Source organism: Brachypodium distachyon, chromosome 5 (genome assembly GCF_000005505.3).
Source record: "Brachypodium distachyon strain Bd21 chromosome 5, Brachypodium_distachyon_v3.0, whole genome shotgun sequence".
NCBI classification, from domain to species: domain Eukaryota; kingdom Viridiplantae; phylum Streptophyta; class Magnoliopsida; order Poales; family Poaceae; genus Brachypodium; species Brachypodium distachyon.
Window position 1 is genome coordinate 25,736,022 of NC_016135.3, and position 22,244 is coordinate 25,758,265.

The 22,244-nt window shown below is 50.2% G+C and overlaps 6 protein-coding genes and 1 long non-coding RNA gene across 7 annotated transcripts; 3 read left to right on the forward strand and 4 right to left on the reverse strand.

Annotated features, from left to right (window-relative positions):
* The first annotated feature begins 1,553 nt into the window (after positions 1-1,553).
* LOC100828346 lies at positions 1,554-4,390 on the forward strand. Its single transcript, XM_010242213.3, has 8 exons — positions 1,554-1,897; positions 2,235-2,398; positions 2,500-2,681; positions 2,769-3,053; positions 3,153-3,211; positions 3,327-3,363; positions 3,447-3,518; positions 3,613-4,390. Exons 1-8 carry the CDS (start codon positions 1,774-1,776, stop codon positions 4,280-4,282), a joined length of 1,593 nt encoding a protein of 530 aa, XP_010240515.1. The 5' UTR covers positions 1,554-1,773; the 3' UTR covers positions 4,283-4,390.
* Positions 4,391-5,049: 659 nt separating this feature from the next.
* Positions 5,050-6,054, forward strand: LOC100828650. Its single transcript, XM_003579326.4, has one exon. The coding sequence runs from the start codon at positions 5,119-5,121 to the stop codon at positions 5,704-5,706; it is 588 nt and encodes a 195-aa protein (XP_003579374.2). The 5' UTR covers positions 5,050-5,118; the 3' UTR covers positions 5,707-6,054.
* A 1,168-nt stretch (positions 6,055-7,222) lies between these two features.
* LOC100828950 (protein ALP1-like) lies at positions 7,223-8,891 on the reverse strand. Its single transcript, XM_003579327.4, has one exon. It carries the CDS (start codon positions 8,719-8,721, stop codon positions 7,390-7,392), a length of 1,332 nt encoding a protein of 443 aa, XP_003579375.1. The 5' UTR covers positions 8,722-8,891; the 3' UTR covers positions 7,223-7,389.
* Positions 8,892-13,251: 4,360 nt separating this feature from the next.
* LOC100829250 (NEDD8 ultimate buster 1) lies at positions 13,252-17,765 on the forward strand. Its single transcript, XM_003579328.4, has 11 exons — positions 13,252-13,680; positions 14,307-14,429; positions 14,620-14,716; positions 14,844-14,879; positions 14,965-15,152; positions 15,509-15,611; positions 15,753-15,934; positions 16,048-16,125; positions 16,749-16,851; positions 16,951-16,987; positions 17,092-17,765. Exons 1-11 carry the CDS (start codon positions 13,343-13,345, stop codon positions 17,538-17,540), a joined length of 1,734 nt encoding a protein of 577 aa, XP_003579376.1. The 5' UTR covers positions 13,252-13,342; the 3' UTR covers positions 17,541-17,765.
* On the reverse strand, positions 13,621-17,192 carry LOC112269226. The gene is made up of 3 exons (XR_002960738.1): positions 17,063-17,192; positions 15,958-16,043; positions 13,621-13,756 (listed from the first exon to the last, which is right to left on the reverse strand). It is a non-coding gene; the product is annotated as an uncharacterized LOC112269226 (long non-coding RNA).
* An 89-nt stretch (positions 17,766-17,854) lies between the features above and the next one.
* On the reverse strand, positions 17,855-18,939 carry LOC100826099 (lipid transfer protein EARLI 1). The gene has a single exon (XM_014895747.2). It carries the CDS (start codon positions 18,869-18,871, stop codon positions 18,128-18,130), a length of 744 nt encoding a protein of 247 aa, XP_014751233.1. The 5' UTR covers positions 18,872-18,939; the 3' UTR covers positions 17,855-18,127.
* Positions 18,940-20,777: 1,838 nt separating this feature from the next.
* On the reverse strand, positions 20,778-21,549 carry LOC100826407 (putative lipid-binding protein AIR1B). The gene has a single exon (XM_003580621.4). The coding sequence runs from the start codon at positions 21,384-21,386 to the stop codon at positions 21,033-21,035; it is 354 nt and encodes a 117-aa protein (XP_003580669.1). The 5' UTR covers positions 21,387-21,549; the 3' UTR covers positions 20,778-21,032.
* Between the last annotated feature and the right edge of the window lie 695 nt (positions 21,550-22,244).

Below are 22,244 nucleotides of genomic sequence, written 5' to 3' on the forward strand. Positions count from 1 at the left end.
GTCTGGCGTGGACATTAAATACAAAAGAAAGAGTACACATCTCTGCGAGTTAGTCAAGATCCTTTTACATGGTTGCATGGTAGTGGTGGCAGCGGCAGGTGTATAGCTGACGTGGATATGCGCTTAAAGAAATAAAACTTAGAGCGGATACTTAGATTCTAGGTATATATAAGCACGCACGCCATTGCTAAATTGTAAATAAGACATATACACTTGCGCAACTGGGACAATTGGCGCGTCATGCACAATCTTGAATGGCTGACATTACCAAATTGTAAAATGTCAGGACCACCAAATCTCTCTAGATTATCATGGTTAACATCGATGATGATGATGGCATTTATGATGATCATGATAACAATGGCATGATAATGCACACTTCTCTACATTACATGTATCTTCTTTTTCAAAAAAAATAAAATCTACATCACATGTTTGTGGGTGGCTCGTTGTTCTTTCCGTTGAATCTTGTACACTTATTTTAGCACAAATAATTGTACTTCTTTTATTCAAATTGTTGTTGTGCTTGTTTTTCAACTTTGTTGACATTCATCTAGTCGTCCATTCGAGCAAATGGATGACATGTAGGGCCATTTGGTGATCTCCTTTGTGATGCGAGTAGTGCCTACGGCTTTTATATTGGATGGCAGGAGCCAGATAGTGTGTTGCTCTACGTGAGCAAGCGCTCACGATGGCGTCATTGGCAGAATCGAGAACGAGCATGAGCTTTCTTCAGGTAATAAAAAAACAGTGATCTAGCCTCTCTAACAGGATCATACAACATCGGCGTACGTGCATCATTTTCTTGTTGAAGAGTGTTGGCTTGAAGTTTCGTTTCGGATGTGATAACCCAAGTTTGACCTGTTAATTAGATCTAGCAACATCTGCGTACGATGGTACAGTGACCCCTTCTTGAATCTTGTTGTTGGGTTCTTGATATCCTATTGGTGGATTTGTTCACGACATTAGGTTTTGTTGTAGATGTTGGAAAAATTGGTTGCCACAAGGTTAGATGATGATTTCTTGTTTTTTTTCTTGTCTATAAGCCGATTAGTTCGGTCATAACGTCAAATATTTTTTCTACACATTTAGTCTAAGAATATAGAGATCGAGATGCTTCCAAAAAAATCCAGCCTTTACATTTCAAGGTTTTTTTTACATCATTGCAAGTTTTTTTTTTGAGGGGACATCATTTCAAGTTAGAAGGGAACTGTTTTTGTTACTATCGGGCCTTCCTTTGCCCGAATACCGGAGCTCGTTTGACATATTATTCTAGGATAGTTACGGGCCTGTATAGGCCAACGGATTAGGGTGGGCTGATTGGGCCTTGCCATGTGTTTCCAACCCGGCGAGTGACCAGGAATAGAGACAGCCCGCCGCCAGCTCGGCGGCCATGGATGCACAAAATAAACGCTTCGTGTTGCTATTTCCGGCCATGGCGGTTTTGGAGGGCGCAGAGAACAGCAGGCCATCCGCCTCCGCCCTGGGGCATTACCCACAGCTCCCAACAACGAAGCAGTAACTGGAGCAAAAGGGCAAACGGGGGTGAAAACAGAGGATGGCCATTACGATGTGAATTCTCTGTGGCGTGAGGAAGCGCGAGGGAGCTAGGAACGCGTTATTATATTAAGGGAGCTCGATCGATCAATCGATCCGGGACCGGTTGGTTTCCCGGGGAGATCGGGATAAGCGAGTTGATCGGAGAAAGCTAGAAGAGGAGGAGGAGGGGGGATCGAGTATATATAGATAAGGGCACGTTGTTCGTGGGGACGCATGGCGCTGGCCGCCGGCTCGTCGGTCGGCGTCGCCTCCGTCGTCGTTCTGCTCTTGCTCGTCGTCGCGAATGCCTCCTCCTCTTCCTCGCATGCTGGTTCGGATGGCGGCCGCGTCCTGTCAGGTAGGTTTGCGCCGTGTGGGTTAATTTTCCCTTGTCTTTCTGCTCTCTGTATCTCGATTTGATTTGAGGCGGCCGGTGATGTTCTTCAGTTTCCCCTTCGATCTCAACTCTTCAGCAATCTGTTTCATTTTTCATTCTCACATTGTGATTCCTGAAGCTTAATTGATTGTGGTCTTTGAATTAGCTGTACTGTACCTACCATAATGCCATATTGTATTGATTCAGTTATATCTGCAGAAAATGCACGACGAATTCCCCACTGAATTTTGCGGTACCAGTTTTCTGTGTCAGCATTTCCTGTACAATAATTCGTAACCATGGCTTTCGAATGGAGCAGAAGGAAGCACGGCGGCCTCATGGAGGAGATCGGTTGCGGAGTCACCCTTGCCGAGAAACAACTCCCTCGTCCTGGCCGCGGCGAGGACTTACCGGAGCGACCCATTGGCCAACCTCACCATGTACACCGGCGGCTGGAACATCAGCGACCAGCATTACTGGGCTGTACGTACGGCAAAAATCCTCATATCCAACCCAATCCACTCTACACAAAAGTACCATTCTTTGCCGTGTAATGTTCTCTTACATTTCTCCTTGTTGTGCAGTCCGTGGCGTACACCGCGGTCCCCCTCTTCTTCTTCGCCATCCTGTGGTTCGTCGGCTTCGGCATCGCAATGCTCATCATCTCCTGCTTCTGCTGCTTCTGCCGGAACAAGAGCGACGGATACTCGCCCACCTCCTACGTCACCTCCTTGACCATGCTCATCCTCCTCACCTGCGCCACCATGTAACTATCATCCATCCGTCTCATCCTTGATCTAATTGGTCGATCATGACCACCAAGAATTCACCATTTCTGCTTGGCGAATCCCAGCGCCGGGTGTCTCGTGCTGCACGTGGGGACGGAGTTCTTCCACAATAGCACGATCAACACGGTGGAGTACGTGGTCGGGCAGGGCAACCTGACGGTGGACAACCTGCGGAACTTCGCGGGGAGCCTTGCGGCGGCCAAGAACATCGGCGTCGACCAGATCTTCCTCCCGGCCGACGTGCAGCGCAAGATCGACCTCGTCGAGGAGAAGCTCAACTCCTCCGCCAACGAGTTCTCCGCCCGCATCGTCTCCAACTACGAAAAGTTCAAGGACATGATGGACAAGATGTGAGTACATATACATGCTCACATTGTTTTTGTTCTTGCATGGTTATCTATCCAAGATGTGGTGATGTGATTTCGTACGTTTTGCCTGCTTAATTCCAGGCAGTACTACTTGAGGTATCTTGCAGCTATCATGCTTGGCCTTGCGCTACTCGGGTTCGGTAAGCATTAAACCTGGCTGAGCTCACACAATCCGTGTTCCTGCTACAGTACGTTGCTGTAATTTACTAGGCATATACACTGAATTACCTACTCTCCTTGCCTCCCAATTTGCAGTGTTCTCCGTGCTGGGCTTGCACTTTCTTGTCTCCCTGTAAGTCCACAGACGTCCACTTACAAATTTCCCAAGCTGCGTGTTATTCCCAACTTGAGATTGATCACATCTGTATGCTGCAGGCTGGTGATCGCCGGATGGATCGTCGTCACCGTCACGGTCATGCTGGCCGGCGGCTTCATCCTCCTGCACAAGTAAGCCAGCCAGCCAGCCAGCCAGCGGAAACGTAGAGATAAGTTCCCATTCGGTTTCAACACAAGGCACTGACTGAGACATTAACACGGGCAGCGTGGTGGGGGACACGTGCGTGGCCATGGACGAGTGGGTGACGCACCCGCAGGCGCACACGGCGCTGGACGACATCCTGCCGTGCGTGGACATGGCGACGGCGCACGAGTCGCTGCACCGGAGCCAGGAGGTGACGGCGCAGCTGGTGGCGCTCGTCAACAACGTCATCATGAACATCTCCAACCGTGAATTCCCTCCGGCCATCAGACCGCTCTACTTCAACCAGTCCGGGCCCCTGATGCCGGTGCTCTGCGACCCGTTCAACCAGGACATGAGCGCCCGCCAGTGCGGCCCCGGGGAAGTGACTTTCAAGACGGCCGCGGCGGAGTGGAAGAAGTTCGAGTGCGCCGTGAGCGGCCCGCCGGGGTCCGAGGTGTGCACGACGGCAGGGAGGGTGACACCGCCGGCGTACAACCAGATGACGGCAGCGGCGAGCATCAGCATGGGGCTGTATGAGTTTGGCCCGTTCCTGATGGATCTCCAGGACTGTTCCTTCGTCAGGGAGACGTTTGAGTCCATCAGCCTGAAGAACTGTCCCGGGCTTGAGGCGCATAGCAGGTTCGTGTATCTTGGGTTGCTCGTTGTCTCGGGGGCTATTATGCTGGCCGTCGTCTTCTGGATGGTGCACACGCGGCAGCGCCGCTGGCGCGCGCGCAGCAAGCCGGTGTGATTTTTGTGATCCGGGCCCGCGTTGGTCTGATCGTGTTTTGTTGCGGCTGTGTCTCTGCCTGTGTACATATGTGTGAATTAATCGTACGTGTGCCTGAAATGAAAGGTGGGAAAAGTTCAAGTATGATTTGGTGTTGGTTCAGCTAGCTAGCGCGTTGCTGCGGTGGCCATCTCTGCATCTCATTCTCTCCTGCCTGCATATCGGTGCCAGATTATACGCATTCGGACGTTTTTCTTGCCCTTGAGCCCTTACGCAAAAAGCATCATACGCATTGGCTGCCAAGTCTGCGATCAGAGTAGTATCTAGAGTCGAATGACGATAAAGACGCTTAAATGATTTGAAAACGTTAGCACGAGGACACGACTACTGGCCTCCGTGTATACACACTACAATAGTAGTACCCAAGTGGCAACATGATGAGCGGCGGGTGATTGTCACGACGACAATCAATCTGTTCTTGAATACTCTCCGGTACTGTTCGTGTTCGCCTTTACACAAACCTTAATCTGTTTCCTGCTTCCCGTCTGTTCTTACACGGAAAAGAGGCATTTGCTTGTTCATTTTTTTGGCACTCATTACTGCATTTGCATGTGTTTGTTTGACGAGCGGAAGCGGGCACGCACCCCACGTGACGTACGAGTCCCGCTCCCAACTCCCAACCGCGCCACGCCGTAGCGCAACGGACACCGTCAAGATCGCCGTGCCCAATTTCCATTGCACAGCTTTATAAACTCCAGACTTACCCGCGCGCCCTGTCGATCGCCACGGCACGCAGCAGCGCAGCGCAGCGGCAGAGGAGCCACGCGACCCGCGCCGAGCGAGAAGAACAACGCGCGATGAGCGTCATGGACTGGCACGCGTGGCTGTCGACGGCGGCGCGGCTGGAGCCGGCGGCGGTGCACGAGTACGCGCTGGCGCTGGCGCGCAACGAGCTCGACCCGGGCTGCGACGCCGCGCACTTGGACCACGACCTCCTCCGCAGCATGGGCGTCTCCGTCGCCAGGCACCGCCTCGAGATCCTCAAGCTCGCCCGCCCCGCCCGCGCCCACGCCCGCGGCCGTGGCCTCTCCCGGCGGCTCCTCGCCGCCGCCGGCCGCGTCGCCAGGTGCGCGCTGCGCTCTCTCGCCTGCCGCCGGGAGGAGTGCCACGGGGCGGGGCTCGTGCTGGCCCCGGGCCAGCTGCAGCAGCAGCAGCCTGAGGGCGACGGCGGCATCGGCATTGGCCAAGCAGGTTTGGGATCCGGTTGCACGGTGCCGAAGAGGACCAGGTCCAAGCCCAAGGGGGCCGCGGCTGGCGCTGCGCGGCCGGCCGTCGGCTTCAGGGGCGCCGCGACGGTGCACGCGATTGGGGATGTTGTCGAGAGCGGCGGCGGCGAGGAGACGGTCAGGTGGGACCGCCTGTTCCAGGGACTCAACCCCAACTGATCGCGAATCGCGATTCCGTTATCAAGCCGTTGAATCATCAATCATGCATGCAATGCAACAATGGTGGTTTCTGGCTTTCTGCTTCTGAACTCTGTAATAATTCCTGTCGTGATGGATAATACCTCTGCCTGCAGCTTTCAGTTCTCAGTTCTCACTGAGCTCCTCAGTGGGTACTTCAGTTCTTCCGCGGGCTTCGTGGCGACATTTATCTTGAATTCTGTTTACGATCCTGATGTTTTTTTTTTCTTACAACTTAACCCCTGGCCATTCTCGGTATGTTTCCAAATTGCAACGCAGAAGTATACATGTCTGAAACTGTCGAATCATAAAGTGGAAGTTGCTCACTGACTCTCATGTAGGTGTGAGTTGTGACAAGTCACGACCGTGATTAGGTGGATCGTTTGGTTGCGTCGATGTATCAACACGAACGTACTGCCTTTCACGATTGATGGGCATGGACATCGAGCTACAATGTAAGGTGTACATCATTCGTATACCTTGGACAAACTCAACACGCATATTGCAATCTTACATCATTCTGAGGTTTCCAATTTCGTGGGCTTGGACCTATGGAAATGCCTCAGCTCAGTGCCCTGCCTCAAATGAGTACTCTGCACTCTGCAACCTAACCTAGTAACTTCCAAAGGGGGCATCGCTTGCTCAGTAAAACCACTAGTACTACTGTACTACGAGAGCCGCAGAGAAACTTTTGTAATGACGATCCAACTAAACAGCCGTTTGTCAGTTCGTATCTATTGAGAAAGATGGTACCGAGACTGTGCAGTGTAATACCTTTTTGCCCCCCACATGACTCATCTTTCTTGTAGAGTTTCATGGACCATTCGTTGTGTGCCGTTGGGCCTGGTCTGCGCTGTGGGCAATGGCAAGCACTGGATTGGGTCATGGGCCACCTTTTCCCTAGATCAAACTTAACTAGAAGTGACATTTAACAGAGAATACATGTGTTGGGCTGAACAAACAACAAAAAAGAAGCTTTGGTCACACGATGTTCAGACAAAGTTTTATTTTTAAAGGAGGAAGGGCAAAGCTTTTGAACTACGAAAAGTTTCCGCATCAGATAAACTAGAAATGAAGGGTATCATGACGAGACAAAATCAGCAAAAAAAGGGACATAAAGTTCAAGAGCAGAATTATATTGACAAGGCAAAAGAGAACACAAAGCACAGGAACAACTGTACCCATTTTACTAGTGGAAGCAACAAAAAGTACCCCCAACATGAGTGTCGACTGTTCAGCAATCTCAAACGACTATATAAGCGATCCCTCAAGAAAACATGTATAACACATCTAACTAATTGATTGCAGCAAATGCTGGAAACTGTAAGCAGGAAGCACAAAATCCTCTGGGGATCCAATCTCGCTCAAAGTTAATTATTTAAGCTATGCTACAGAAAACACATATTCTTAGGCTATGTTTGATATGGTGCTATGTGAGACTATAAAGACTACATATTGCCCGGCATTTACCATGCTACGCTAAAAATTAGAGGCTAGCTAGTCAGTAAATCAACAAGAGTATTGCATTGACAGAGGGAGCTCCTATACATAGAAGCTTAGCATCAGTTATACAAGGGGCATTCCACGTGATGCTGAGAGATACAGACTAAATATGTACACTAGGCAGCAAAACTGTGGAACGCACACACAAAGACACAGGTTAGCTCACTGCCACTGGTTACGGCTTACCAAGCTCAAGTGTGCAGCAAGAACATCCCGGATCCTCTCCCCTTCCCTGTCCCTCTCCCCCTCAAAGTCCACAAACACATCGGCTTCTGCCGGAACCCCGTCGGCGTCGGGCATCGGCTCGCCGCACTTGATGAGGAAATTGTGGAGCAGGCAGCCGGCGACGACGACGTACGGCAGCGCCTCCTGGCACTCGCCCTTCCAGGACTCCCCGAGAAGCTTCCACCGCGCGCGCACATGGCCGAACGCCCTTTCCACCAGCCGCGCCCCGTGCGCGTGCACGCCGTTAAAGATGCTCTCCTTGGACATGCCATCAGCGGCATCCTTGTAGGGCGTCACGAGCCAGGGGAGCAGCGGGACGCAGGCGGGGCCGAGGAAGTAGCGCGGCACGGAGCCGCCGATGAGCTCGCCGTGGGGCGCGTTGGCGAGGACGCGCGACTGGGAGGCGTAGAGCTTGCTGCGCCGGAGGATGTCCGGGGCCGGCATGGACGGGTCCCACCCCGCGGAGACGTCGAGGAAGCGGCACTCGGCGTCCACCAGCGCCTGCGCGGCCACGGCGCCGTCCGCGCCGAAGCGGGCGTAGCCGAGCGCGCCGCAGCAGTTGGGGAGGGAGAGCGCGCAGAAGCCCGGCACGGCGCGCGAGATGCGGTCCGGCGCGGCCAGGTCCAGAAGGGTCGCGAGGCGGTCGGCGATGGCGCGGATGACCTCGTAGAAGGCCCGGGCGGCCATGGCGGGGGTCGCGAGGCCGAAGCGGCGCGCCACGGCCCGTAATGGGGCTCCGTGGGCTAGGCGGTAGAGGGCTGCCGCGAGCTTGTGGTCGGCCGGCAATGGGAGGGAAGAGGATGGGGAGAAGGTTGTGGTTGTGGGGTCGGAGAGAGCGAGGGAGTGGAGGAGGTGGAAGAAAGCCGGCCTGGACATGCCGAACGCGTCGCGCCATGCGGAGTCCGGGAGGGAGGGGGAAGAGGAGAGGCGGAGGAACCAGGAGGAGGAAGACGAGGGCGGGGGCGAGGGGGTCGGCGGGGAGAGGGAGAGGCATGTGAGCGTGAGCGTCTGGAGGTGGAGCGGGAGCAGCGCGAGCAGGCGGGACACGGCCCGGGCCGCGGCCAGGAGGAGCGGGTCGAGCGCGAGCGCCTGGGACGGCCGGAGAAGAAGGTCCCGGTCCGACGCGAAGCGCAGCGCGAGCGAGACCGACGAGGCGAGATGCGCCAGGAGCGTCGTCAGCTGCGGCGGCGGCGGTGGCGGACTCGGACGCTTGTTGGCGGGAGGGCGGTGGTGGGAGCGCTTGCTGCGGGCTGCGGCGGCGGCGACCATCCTCGGGAGGCGCGAGGGGCTGGTGCCCGTTGGATTGGTTTTTTCTTTTCTTTTTAGCGGGAGGCAGGCAAAGGGCGGTGGTGTGTGGTTATTGGCGATGGCGACGTGAGCTTGGAGGAGTGAAGTGAGGAGGAGCTGAGTGGTGGGAGCCTGGGAGGTCAGTGAGTGGATCACTGGAGCGGTGTGGGTGGGTTTAAAGATGATGGGCTCCGCCAGCCGCGCCTCGGGCTTGGCGAAGAAATGGGCCTGGTGTTTTTACAGGTTCGTGGTGGTTCGTGCTCGAGGAGGAGGAGGCAGTGGGAAGTGGGGGCGCTTCCTTCTTTTCTTTTTTTCTCTTTTCCTCGGGAGACAGGATTGGTACTGCCACGTCGTCGTGTAGCGCGACGCGTGCGAACCGGGTTTATTGTCTTCTCCGAGCGGATTTGTTTTTAAGAGGGAAATCTTCTCCGAGCGGATAAGTTTGTGTGGGTTGGAAATCTTCCGGGCGGGGTGCTTGTTTTCAGATTGAGCCGTGTCCTTTTTTAAGATTGGGCTGCATACTGTGGTCGAATATTGGCCCAAGCTCATCTTCGAAAGACAAAGACCATGATTATCTTCTTTTTTTTTTCCGATGAAGACCATGATTCCTTTGACAGTATCCTCTCAGAAAAAAAAGACCATGATATATATATATACATATATATATGTTGTTGTTCTCGACAACAATTAGAGTAAGGGGTGCCAATGCTCGATGGCACAAGTGCGGGCATAAAAATAGGGTGTGTACGCCGGCCTTATAGCGAAAGTCGTCGTACACTTGGATAAATTGACACGTCGATATTTTTTGAATAGGTTCAGTCGACCCTGCGGGTGCGACTCAATCCTATGTTACGAAAGGCTTCGAGGGGGTTGTTAGCCAAGGGCTTGGGCCGAGCGGATTTTCCCAAGACACCTTTTGGCGAGAGGTTCGTCGGGGCCGCCCCGTACTTGGACCGAATGCGTCTTTCCAAGTATCGAGGTTAGGATACACTCGGAACTCTAACCCAACCCCTTCTCCTTCGAGCCCGTGCCAACCAAGGTTAGCTCGGAGTCTCGAAACTAGTGTCCCCTAGAAGGTTTCCTCGAGGCCGATCGACTTTCAGTCAAGAGCAGCGCGCGAGAGCGAACCTTAGAGGGAGCACTCTAGCCCTCTCGCCTTGAGTTTATTCAAATGAGAGTGAATGGTACATGCCCCCGTGGGGGGTATTTATAGCCTAGGGGTCCATGACAAAAGACCATGGCTACTCTTGAGGGAGAGAGAAAAGTGGGGGCAAAATGTTAAAAGATGCTCCTTTGGTCCATAGCTTTTGTCTGCACATGTGAGAAAAGGGGGGCTTGGTCCATGGTCCGCCATGGACTAGGGGTCCCCTCCTCACACCTTTCTTGCCTCCTACTCTAACTCATTTGATTCTTTGACCATGGCATGAGAGGCTTGACTTGTTGACTTGTCTTCCTTTGCCACTTAGGATTGACCGCGCCACGTGGGCGTCTTGACTCATGCTGGGGAAATGTTGACTTAGTCGTCGCGACATAGGATTTACGGCCCGGCCCACATAAGGGTTTTATTTTACTACAACAGTAGCCCTTTTGAGCTGGAGGCATTGAGAATGCCTTCGGGTCAACCTTTGATGCGAGACTCCCGAGATCTTCCCTTTGCAAGAGGAAATTATACTTTGATGGCTTTCATGCAAAAAACAGGATCCTTGGAGGAGTTGCGGAGAAATTCCATGCCCACGACGAATTTCTCTGCGAGAAATCGAGTTTTGGGAGGTATTTTAGCAAAAACCGGGACCCTAGGGGCCTCTCTGCGAGAAATCCGGTGGACTTTTTTGCAAAAATCAGGGGCCCTGCGGGCTCCCCGAAATTTCCGGGGTCTTACTGGTAATTTCTCCACAATTTTAGGTTTTTCCGCAAGATACCTGCACCCAGCCGATCGCATGGGCCTGGTGGCCCGGCCTCGCGGTTGCGGGAGTGGACCGGGCCGGCACCTGGGCTGCCTCCGGTCGCACAGCCCGCTCCTTTTTTTTTATTTCGGCCGTTAGTTGGGCTGCTCCTGGGCCGTGGCCCGGTACCGGTTCGTAGCTTAAATTTTTTCATAACTTTTGTGTGCACCATATGAAAAAATGGGGCTTGATCCATGGTCCACCATGGACTAGGACACCCTCCTCACACCTTTCTTGCCCATACTCTTAACTCATTTGACCCTTTGACCCTTGACTTGTTGATTTGTCTTTATTTTGCTACAATAATAATATATATGTATGTATGTATGTACCGTTTGACACGTGAAATGTATGCGCCTACACGATTACTAGTAACTCAGAGTACCGCGGTAGATCTCGTCCATAAGTGTCTCAATGACCCGAGAACAGGACACTGCCTTAGCATGTCCTTAGAAAAAAATGTGATAAAATGTCATATGACGGTAGAAAATTTACGTAGCCTATCATCTCCCGTTAACTGGGTCGTCAATGCTATAATACGATAAGATTCTCGCATTGATGCTGTCACATAGCTTCTTAGCGAAGAAACAGATAATCCGTGGTTGGAATTTTTTTAGTGCATTTTTAGTGAGCAACTAAGCACTCATTGAAACTAGTGCACTGGTCTAAAATGGAAATCTTTTCTTATACTCTGCTTTGGAAAGAACGAAGGGCACCCATGGTGCACTTTCGTAAAGGACAGATATCTCTTCACAAGCAACCTCAGCAATTCGTCTATACGACTAAACCTAGCATACTGCAAAGACAAAAAAACAAACAAAGCAACCAAAATTTGCATCGACAGTAGCCAGTAGGGGCTCCCGATTGGTGCATGAGAGAACCCCAACTATGTAGAATGGTAGTGTGTGCATACATTGCATATACTATGGTTTGATGGTTATAAAAAACAATTATCCCGCTTCAAACAAATTAAAGGCCACACCCGTGAAGATTTGGTTGCCTTGCGACTTGGGAACCATATGTTAACTCGGTTTCTTTCAAAGTTGAAAGTCATTTCCCTCAAAGTTCGACTTTACTAATCATACGGTCACAATCTTGTAGCTTCGATGTCCGCTGTTGAGGCGATATTTTATTTGACTAGCTAAATGCCCGTGCATTGCTATGGATAAAACATATTCTCTCCGTCCCATATTAAGTAGTATCAAAATATGAAACGGAGGGAGTATTAGATTGCTCGTGAATTTAAAAAGTTTACATATTAATGACACTCGCTAGTAATTTTATCTTAACTTGGATGGAAAACACAATCTGTTACGATGGAGGCAAAAGAGGCGACGGACCGTCGCCACAATTGCCTTTTTCATAAGAGTAGAGATACATAGCTTAATCAACATTGTGGCCATGATGATGAATTTTGTAGGAATGTATATCCTAACATACGTCACCGAGCAATATTGCTCTTCTCATTATTTAGATGGGACTCCATCACCGCACTTAACATTAGCATGTCCCAACATACAACAGACGACAGACAAGCGGGGGAGTTTTTTATACCGGACTCTAAAAACTTGTCTCTTGCTCCCCTCAATTAGGGATGTAGACCTCGTCAGAGGTGCAATAATGTCGAGTTGGATGAGCATCCAAAATCACTTCGCCAACTCCATTTGCCAGCCCCCTTAGAACTTTCTCCTAGTGGTAGAGTTTTATGGGTAAGTGGGTAACCATGGATTTGAATCCAAATTGACATTTTATCCAACGACGAACGATCAGAGAAGCCAACATACTCATGTATTATCAATGCCAGATGGCGGAAACCAGGGCAATGCCCCTTTTACTCTAAAAAAATGCCAGATTGCGGATAAATGTGAGCCTTCAAGCATAACACGCTGCCAATCTCCGAGGCAATGGAACTACCTCACGAACAGATCTATACTAATGGACCAACTTTCTTTGCGACTCCTCAGGCATATCGCGGCGATTAGATAAAACACTAGCTCGCTATAGGTTTTGTCAATGTGGACGCTGGTGACAACAAATCACCGCATCTCTATGCCCATCTCCTCGTCTTCATTGAGATTCAAATAATCGAAATCGCCGTCAAGTTCCAACTTGTGGAGTGACGCTTAGACGCCTCCACCTCTTACCGGCTGCCGCTCGCCGAGTCGCCGCCACGACAGCGAGGTCACCCAAAGGTGGTGTCTAGGCTAGAGCTAAGACGACCAGGGATTGGGATTTGAGAGATCATGATCTGAATAAGATTATATTAGAGCAAATTCGATGGTGGCTTTGGCCAAGGATCGATGGAACCCTGACTCTAGGGTATTTCTCGAGAGCTTCTTACTTTGTTTTTACCTCTCCTTCGACCTTCTTGTGTGTGAAGAAAGACCTTCTTGTGCGGTAAGAAAAGACTTTTTTTTTCTGACACGTTTAGAAAAGACCTTTGTACGTGCCATCCCAGGATATGCCGACGGCCTCAAATCCCTTTATTTTTAACTTTACCGACGACCTGAACTCCTATAATACTGCAAGAAAAAAGAAAAAGAAAACAACTCTGAACGAGCCTTAATAAACAGCTCGTTCGTTTTCCGTTCCTATCTGCAACAAACCCCAAAGCCGCACCAAAACCAACTCGAGCCAAAACCTCGACCCCCGATCACCCGATGGCATCCGACGAGGTCTCCCCGGCGGCGGAGCGGGTTCGCGTGGTCGGCGCGTGGGCCGGCACTCTGGAGGTGGAGCTGGGCGCCTGGACGGTGCAGATGCTGCGGGCGGAGGTGGCGCGGCGGGCGGGGGACGTGGAGCCCGACCGCGTCAGCCTCATCTCCGGCGGGCGCTTGCTCAGGGACGATCCCGCATCCTCCCTGCAGAAGCTCGGTCTCAAGAGCAACGCCAAGGTGCTGTCCAGCCTCACCTCCCCCGATCGCGGCAAGGCCATCGCCGCCGAGGCCGCGGCGGCGGCGGTGGAGGAGGAGCATGCCAGTAGGCTCGTCAGGCTTTGGTAAGGATCGCTTCGCTCCCCTTCATCGAATCCTGAGGGTTTGTTATTTGGATTCGAGATTTCTTCCCCCCTTTGCCTGCAGCAAAGAAAATTGCAGTCACCGAGAGCTGAATTTCACTCGCCAGTCCAAAATTGGGAGCCGCGATGTTATTACTGAAAAATTAAATTCCACTTTCTTTTCTTAGGGCATTGACTCTGGTAGCAAGTCAAGTACCCTAGTCAACAGTATGTGTTTCCACATGGATGAGTCACAGATTATTGTTGATTCAGTCATTATCTACACCCATGATTATCTGTATGTTTGTAATGTAGGAAATGTTAGTTGCACAAAATAGGTGGAAGCACATGTCTATTTCTCAACAATAGACCATAATGTACACACTTCGTAATTCATAAAATTCACAAATTCAGTATTTTAGTAATGATGCAAATGAGGTGCTGGGTGGAACTCCTGCTGAACCTGAAAGCTGAGAGTTTGCATAGACTGTGTGCATTGATTAATAAATTCAGAATTTCGGTAATCTTGGGATGCTGTATGCTCAACCAGGATTAACTCCTAAGTTACATCAAATTCTCAAGGTACTTGCATCTTTTTAACCTGATGATCAATTTTTGTTGTTTTGTAGGGATGCTGCAAAAGCATTATCTCAAAGGCATTCAGATGGCTCCTTTCCTGAAGAAGACTTCAACTTAGATCTTGAGGATCAGAGTGGCCAGAAAGTGATGTTTGGATCTGTCGATGATATGAAGTACTCCCTCTCATCCTAAATTCTTGACTCAAATTTGCCCAAATATGGATGTATCTATTCTTAAAAGGCGTCTAGATACATCTAGTATTTCGACAACAATTTAGGATCGGAGGGAGTACTATATTAAAACTTCTGGTCGGGGATTTCTATCTATATATACTATTTAAGTCATCACCTGTCTTATCTGTAGGGCTCTGAAGATGGCTCTAATGCTTCATCAAAAAGCCAAAGTTCTTATCAAGAAGGACATGTATAAGGAGGCACTGGATGTTCTAATAATGGCCGAGGTATGCTGCCTTGTATCACTATTTTCATCCTACTGTAAGAAGCACGTGCAGCTTTCGAACTGCTAAGCCATGTTTTTTGTTAAAATAAATAGCTGCATATTGACCAATCCTTTGGTTGTGTTCCCAGGAAGCCTTTTCTCTTTGTGACCCTAAACTCATTGAGGTAATTTGAACTGCAAGCAGAATTATCTGTTACCTGTATCAGACTGCAGCATGCATTTTACTTACACCCCATTCATATTTTGCAGAGGGTTGATAATGTGCCAATGCTTCAGCTGGATATAGTGTGGTGTTATTTTATGCTTCGTGATGTATCACGCTTAGAAGTTGCAGGGGATCGCCTAAAAAAGGCTAGGGTAGGATTTGAACGTTCCCACGGTAAAGATTCCAGTCGCTTCAGATTACTCCAGGCTGCCCGTCATGCAGATCTTGCCATGTAAGATTTTTACTATTGTCCCCTGTCTTCTTTTATACGGTTGTTATGGGGAGTGGGTATTCTTATTGAGAAGTTGAGAACTGTAGTTGCTACTTCAAAACTAAAAGAGAACCGAAAAACTGGAGGAAGTATATTGATACTGGAATCAACTGGTGATACCACAATGTTGTATTCTGGATGTTGCGTGCTCATCTCTAGTTTTGTCTTTTATTGGATTTGCATTAAGAATAAACTTGACGATTGTATTCATCTTGTTCTAGTGGTGGTTGTTTGTCTTAGGCCTTAGGGTTACACCTGTTAAACAGTCTTTGATGTACGTTGTTTCCTAATGTATCAAAAATTGGCCTGTGTAATAGCTATGTAAGGCTGGAGCTTTTGGAAGGAGTGGTAGCATATCATAATGGTCATACTGAAAAGGCACGTGGCTCTCTCAGTTCTGCACAATCTAAATACATGCAGGTATACTCTGTTGGTTTTTATTTTTTCGCAGATATTTTTTTTAGGGACGCAGCTTATTCTCTTACTTCTCTGCACCTTACCATAGCATGCTCTATTACTCAATGTTAGCCTTATGTTTTGCTAAATGTATATCCAATTTAGTTGCAAGTACCAGAGGAAGCTATAACAATGTTAATGGAGATGGGGTACGAGGCACGCGCTTCAAAACGAGCACTAAAGATGACTGGCTATGATATTCAATCTTCTGTTGATCTCTTATGTGAGGAGCGTGAAAAGAAAATTCGTAGAAGAGAGCAGAACTTGGAGACACAAAGAGAAATCAAGTAAAGCTTCCTTTTGATCTTACTTTTCATCCCAAGGCTCCCTCGTATATCCTTCTCTTTCTCTCTTTTTTTTTTCCGCTGACTTGTGCACATTTTCTTTGGTCTTTTCCTAGGGAACAATGGAAATTTGGTAAAACACCCATGAACAAGGCAGTTGATATGCAGAAGTTGAAAGGCTTGACTAGTATTGGGTAAGAATGTTTGGTCTTATTATATGAATCATAAATATTTAAGCACTAGACGAAATAGGCCTATTGTGGGTCCAAACTCCAGGCGAGAGGCTCCTGGCTAGTTAAATTTGAGAAAGAGATATAAATGCTTTTAACAGGCAAACAGTATTGTTTAGCTTGATTAGCTTGGACATTTTTTTTTGCTGCAAACAGTATTGTTTAGCTTGATCAGTTCATTTTGGCAGGGCATTTGAGGTGTTTTTGTGTTGGATAGCCTACCACTTGCCACGTGGGAGCTGCCATATAGGCCATGCCTGTCAGTTTGTGATTAGTTTGACGAAAGAGAAAAGTTGGGTTGAATGATACATCTTGCCCCAATAGCTGTGATATTGTCGTAAATTTCTAAAATCAGGGGTTTTGTGTGATTAGTGCACCAAAGAATGGGGTTTCTTGATATTTACTCACTCTATGTATGCCCGGTTGCACTTTTTGTTACACCTACTGAGCAACGAAGTCCAATATAAGCAAAAATGAATTGCAAGCAGTTGTGCTTGTGCATAGCAGGAGTAAAACTAATATTACATTACCACATTTATGCTGCGATTCGGCCTATTTGTAACTGATCAGTTGTCTCAAATTTGAAGGTTTGAGAAATATCTTGCTGCAGAAGCACTCCGCATAAATGAAAATGATGCCGACAGAGCATTAGATCTTTTGACAAATCCTGAAGAGAACTCTATCCTACAAGTATGTCTTATTGGCCTCTTTTATTTTTCTACTCCTATCATACCAAGATGCTCTGCATTTGTTAACACTTCCTCTTGTTTTTGTCATTTTTCCACTCAGAGTAATATTGAGTCAAGGAGGAAGCGACCATCCCGTGGTATGTATGGGGAGTCATCGATTGTCATTATTCATTGCTCTAGAGGTTTAGTGGCCACATACGAAATGAACTTACACATCTCCTTTGTTTCTCCTTCCTGCTAGGCTTGGGTGCAGGCTCATCGAGAGCTGCAGCTGCTTCTGCCGTGAATGCTTCAACGGTAGTTAACACTGCACCACATGTCCCGGATGGGAACACTACTGAGGGTAACCATGAGCAGCTTGTGAGCAATGAAGCTGCTGTGAACAACAGTGGAGAAGCTCTGAACCGTGATGAAGTTATGAACGATGAAGGAGCTGTGAACAACAATGGAGAAGCTGGGAACAATGAAGGAGCTCTGAACCCTGATGAAGCCATGAGCGAAGAAGATGATGAAGGCGAGCAAGCAGCGAGCCACAATCAACCTCCTGCCAGGGACGTGGTGATGGAGAATGAGCTTGCCAATGAGCTGACAGGGGATGCCCTGGATGACTACGATATTGATGTTGCCAACGAAGGACAGGCCATAACAGAGTACCTGAGCTTGCTGGAGCCTGCAGCTGCTAGCTCTTGATGTGCACAGAAGTATCTTAAAGCTCTGGGTGGAAGAACATAGGCGTAGCTTGAAACTGGGTGTTCGTTTACTTTTGGTAGAGTTGGATTTGTACATATGAATATGATGCTACCTTTGAGCTATTACTAAGACACCTGCAAACTCATTAGTCACTTTGTGCTGAGTGAATTTATCACGTGATCTGAGGTCACTATCTTATACAAAATCTCCTGTGTGCATACTAAATCTGGATCGACATTTTTGTTTTTGGTAAACCATGTCCGTTTGCTTATGTTAGCTTCAGAACCATGTCCGTTCATAGTGCAACCATCAGCAAGAGAAATGTACACCTTGTTCTTTAACCGAGCAAACACGAGAATTACACTTGAGAGAAAAATAGTCCACAAATTAACATACAATTACAGTTTCCGCTGGCACTGGATATACAAATATTCTTACAACACAAATAAGAAACCGGACGATGAAATCAAACAAATAAATAATAGGAGTACTAATAATTGAACAAGCACAGAAGCGAGTGGCTTCATGCATGGAGCCGTGGATCTGAAGAAGGAAACGCGTGCAATGCATGTAGGAAAATGAATGAATCAAGCGCAGGTGTAGCCGGGCGGGATGGCGCAGCCGCAGTCGTTGACGAGCACCTTGAGCGCGAGCGGCACGTAGAGGGAGATGTCGAGCACCTTGGCCTTGATGGCGGTGCAGAGGCACGCCGCCACGGTGAGCCCCGCCACGCCCTGCACCAGCGGGCAGCACTTGACGCTCGCGTCCCCGATGTGCACCTCGTTGCCCAGGATGTCCAGGCACACCCCCAGCTTCAGCCCGTCGATCGGGCACGTGTCATACGACGGCGTCGGCGTGGGAGGAGACGGCGTCGGTGTCGGAGGAGAAGGCGTCGGCGTCGGGGGAGAAGGCGGGCACGCCTTGCGTCCGCCGTGGCGTACCTTGGGCGAGGCCGGGCTCCCGGAGCCGCCGATTATCGGGAGCTTTGGGAGTGTTATCGGGCTTCCGGATCCGGAGCCGCCGAGGACTGGTGGGAGGGAGCCGCCGAGGACTGGGGGCACGGAGCCGAGGACGGGGGGCACGGTGCTGCCGACGACTGGGGCAATGGAGCCGACGACGGGGGCGATGGAGCCGACGACTGGGGCAATGGAGCCGACGACGGGGGCAACGGCGCCGAGTCCGGCGGGGGGTAAAGTGGGGAGGGTTACCCCGGTGGAAGGGGTGGCGCTGCTGCCGGTGGAGCCGCAGGAGGAGCAGGCGAGGATGACTGGGGAAGAGGAGAGCGCCAGCATGGCCAGGAGCAGCAGCGCCGAGACCTTCGTGGACTCCATTGCTAAGAGCGAGATGGAGTGCAGTGAGTCCGGGTTGGTACGTGCTGTGGCGGGAGGCGTGCGTCCCGGGCTGTGGTTTTATAGGCCAGGGCCGCGAGTGCGAGACGCGGGGCATGGCATGGGCTGCTGGGGAATTATTGCTCGGGCCCCGATGTGCCAATGGTGTGCGATGGCAATTGGAGGCTTGGAGACTTGCAGGGAGCGGGAGAAGCAGCCAACAACCGGCTGGCGGGCTGGCTGGCCGTGGCCGGCTGGTCATGTGAAGGCACAGCGGCGGTGGGGGATCGCCAGAGCTGCGGGTCTTGGCGCGTTGCCCCGAAGCGGCCAAAAGAGGCGCGGCGGCGTGTGACTCGCGCTTGGCTGCGTCTGTTCCTCCTCGCGCGCGCATGCATGATTGCTGCTTTGCTTGCTGTGTGTGCCGCTAGATGCTTCTTTGCTTGCTCATGCCCTTCCTTGGCCTGGAATTGGAGCTAGATGAGTGGTGCACATCTCTTCGCGGCGCTGGGTTCTTCACCGTGCTTCTTCGGTTCAATGATGGTTTGGAGTTTCGGTTTCAGAAACAATTCGGATACGGTTAAAATCACTGGAATTTCAGTCATTTCGGTTCCCTACTTCCTGGTGCAGGTGATAGGTTCAGAAACTATGGGCGAACTGAGAGAGTAGGAATTTATGAGTTACTCCGTATCTATATGGGCAGTTCAATAGTCCATGTATTCATCCGATCCCTTTTTGTGTATGTGCAGTGTATGATGCACTCTGCTGAGAGCCATCAGTGATGCCTTGCTTACATTTCCTGCTTACATACAGAGTTGGCCAATTGTGTACTGGCCACTTGGGTCGGGTGCCCATGTCTGCTCCAGTACAATGTTTGGCACTTTCCAATACTCAAAATCACCTCGATCTCTAGCTGAAGCAACTGAGGAGGAGCCGGGAATACGAACTAAGCATCTGCTGGGGGAAGTTTAAGCTTCAGCTTAGCATTTCGTTGCATGCAAACTTGTGAGCGACGTCTGACCAAGCCAGATCGTGTTCTATTAGGCAACACTTTTCTCAACCGTTCTGGCTCTCGATCGGCTAAATGTTCCACCATCAGGTCTAGTCGTCGTACGTAGCGTACAGCTAGCTCTCATGCTGAAATCGTACCCATGTGACGATGGGTCGAGGAGATATATGGTTTCGTTTTCGTTCATCAGACAAGATCAGGGCCAGTTAAGCTCGATGGGACGTTGCTCGCTTCCCTCGTGATTCCATTTTAGCGGTGACACGACGGACCTGACACAGCCAGAACGATGCATTCAGATCTCTGCTATACATTCTCCATTTACATGTTTCTTTTTGGGTGCAAAAACAAAAAGTTATCTTTCAACTATCATCTGACTATGGATTTTTTTTCCATTTACATGATTTTTTTGTCGGTTTTGCTACTGAGAAATAACTATTTCTAAATCAAAACTAACAACCATGATCTAATCACTGAGATTCATGCAAGTGCAAATGACGAAAAAAATCTGAATATGATGACTACGATTGTCGACTGAGAAATAATTATACTTTTAAGTCGACTGATACGATTGTCGACTGATAAATAATTATACTTTTAAGTCGATTGAAACGTAGACACTCACATTTCTTACTTCTCCCTAAACTTTGTCACCTTATTGAACTTTGTGATGTTTATTGCTTTTTGTGTTGATTAGGCTTCTAATCGCGCGAAACTACCATGTCATCTGAAAGGGCCTAGAATATTTTGAGACACAATTTTTTTATGGTTCTGACAGATAATGATCAGCAATGCCAGGTTTTCAAGTCTATTGTCGAAGTCTAGACTTGGACGTGAGATAAATCGTTTTTCCCCTCGTTGCTAGATTGCTAATTCCCAATTTCTTGAATTTTTTTGAAGGTCATAAAACCCACAAACTTTTCTTCTGACCAAAAGCTCCTTTCCAGATTCGAACCATAGTTTACATCAACAAGTCTCTTCTACATGACTTCAAGCGAAACAAAACAATTGAATTGAAGTAGATTCATGCGCAGTCCATGCAATTGCAATTGTGTCTGCATACGCTTTGGGCCTAGCAAAGGACAATGTAATCTTTTACGAGGCGAACAGATGACCGTTTATACATGGGCCGGCGCTTGCAGCAAGCAAGCTGTACGGGTATCACACGCACTTGAACCCGTCGGGAAGCTCCTTGCTGCAGGCGCTGGCGAGGAGCTCGACGCCGACGCTCCACTCCGCGGAGACGACGCCGAGCACGCTCTCCTTGGCCGAGACGCAGAGGCACGCGGCCGCCTCCGCCGCGGCGAGCCCGGACACGAGCTCGCAGCACTTGGTGCTGCCGATCAGCTGCGAGCCGGCCTGCGCGCCCACGAGCCCGAGCGCGGCGGCGCACGCCGAGAACTTGATGCCGCTGTCCCACGGGCAGAACGGGTCGGCTGCCGGGTACGCGGCGGCGGAGAGCGTTGCCGCGGCGAGGAGGAGTGCCAGGACTGCGGTGCCGCTGCGGCTCGCCATTATGTGCCACGCGTATTAATTAGCTAGTGTGTTACGTAGTAGGAGTGCTAGTGCATTTTTATATATCCGCGTATATACGTACGCTGCACACGATGTACGGAGTACCGTCAACGAGTAAAACTTATGTTGACTCCGTGCACACGTCTACGTTTACAATGTACTCGTACATGATGTGTGTTCGACAGCACACGGAGAAGCTGGCTGTGATATCCACACGATCCATCGGCAACCGCTCGTATGAGGATGACGGGCAACGATGAAACGGCAAGATGGCCGGCAACTCCGGCCGGTGGTCCATATATCATCCATGGCCATCAGCTCATCATTCCCGCCTCGTGATGCCACCACCGGCCGGAGCCAGCGTGCCGAATCGCGTATGGGCAAGGCATCCCAACGAACGCGGGGATACGTTGTGAGCTCATGTGACGAAGGGGTGGCTTCATCGATGGAACAAAAGCCGGGACAGGGGAGACGATGGGGGCATTGCCGGCGCGCGAATGGCGACACGGGAGCGCCAGAGTTGCACAATTTGCATTTCATGCCTTGCCCCGTTGTTTCAGGCTTTCAGCGTCTCGCCACCACCACTCGAATTCAACCCTTCTCGTCTGGAGTATAGTAAGAAAGGGGCCGGACCCGCGCGCTTTCCCTGTAGCCGAACGGAAACATTGCCCCTTCTGGGATGGATCATACAATCCGTTGGTGCCCATGTGCTAGCAAGCTCCAGAGATGGGCGGTGCAAGCCTGCAAGCAAAGCAAGGTCGATCCATGCCGGAAGCAGCAGCAGAGGCTAGCTGCTAGCTGCCTGCTTAGCACGGGTCCACCTTGCGGACAGCTAACATGCGTCGGGTTCGACGGTTC

What these genes read in the sequence shown, in the direction of transcription:
- LOC100828346 (XM_010242213.3), top strand. Translation starts at nt 1,774, where the DNA reads ATGGCGCTGGCCGCCGGCTCGTCGGTCGGCGTCGCCTCCGTCGTCGTT. An exon ending in AAGGACATGATGGACAAGAT is followed by an intron (nt 3,054 to 3,152) that starts GTGAGTACATAT and finishes GCTTAATTCCAG; the next exon opens with GCAGTACTACTTGAGGTATC. An exon ending in CCTTGCGCTACTCGGGTTCG is followed by an intron (nt 3,212 to 3,326) that starts GTAAGCATTAAA and finishes CCCAATTTGCAG; the next exon opens with TGTTCTCCGTGCTGGGCTTG.
- LOC100828650 (XM_003579326.4), top strand. Translation starts at nt 5,119, where the DNA reads ATGAGCGTCATGGACTGGCACGCGTGGCTGTCGACGGCGGCGCGGCTG.
- LOC100828950 (XM_003579327.4), bottom strand. Translation starts at nt 8,721, where the DNA reads ATGGTCGCCGCCGCCGCAGCCCGCAGCAAGCGCTCCCACCACCGCCCT.
- LOC100829250 (XM_003579328.4), top strand. Translation starts at nt 13,343, where the DNA reads ATGGCATCCGACGAGGTCTCCCCGGCGGCGGAGCGGGTTCGCGTGGTC. An exon ending in CGTCATGCAGATCTTGCCAT is followed by an intron (nt 15,153 to 15,508) that starts GTAAGATTTTTA and finishes CCTGTGTAATAG; the next exon opens with CTATGTAAGGCTGGAGCTTT. An exon ending in GAGACACAAAGAGAAATCAA is followed by an intron (nt 15,935 to 16,047) that starts GTAAAGCTTCCT and finishes GTCTTTTCCTAG; the next exon opens with GGAACAATGGAAATTTGGTA.
- LOC100826099 (XM_014895747.2), bottom strand. Translation starts at nt 18,871, where the DNA reads ATGGAGTCCACGAAGGTCTCGGCGCTGCTGCTCCTGGCCATGCTGGCG.
- LOC100826407 (XM_003580621.4), bottom strand. Translation starts at nt 21,386, where the DNA reads ATGGCGAGCCGCAGCGGCACCGCAGTCCTGGCACTCCTCCTCGCCGCG.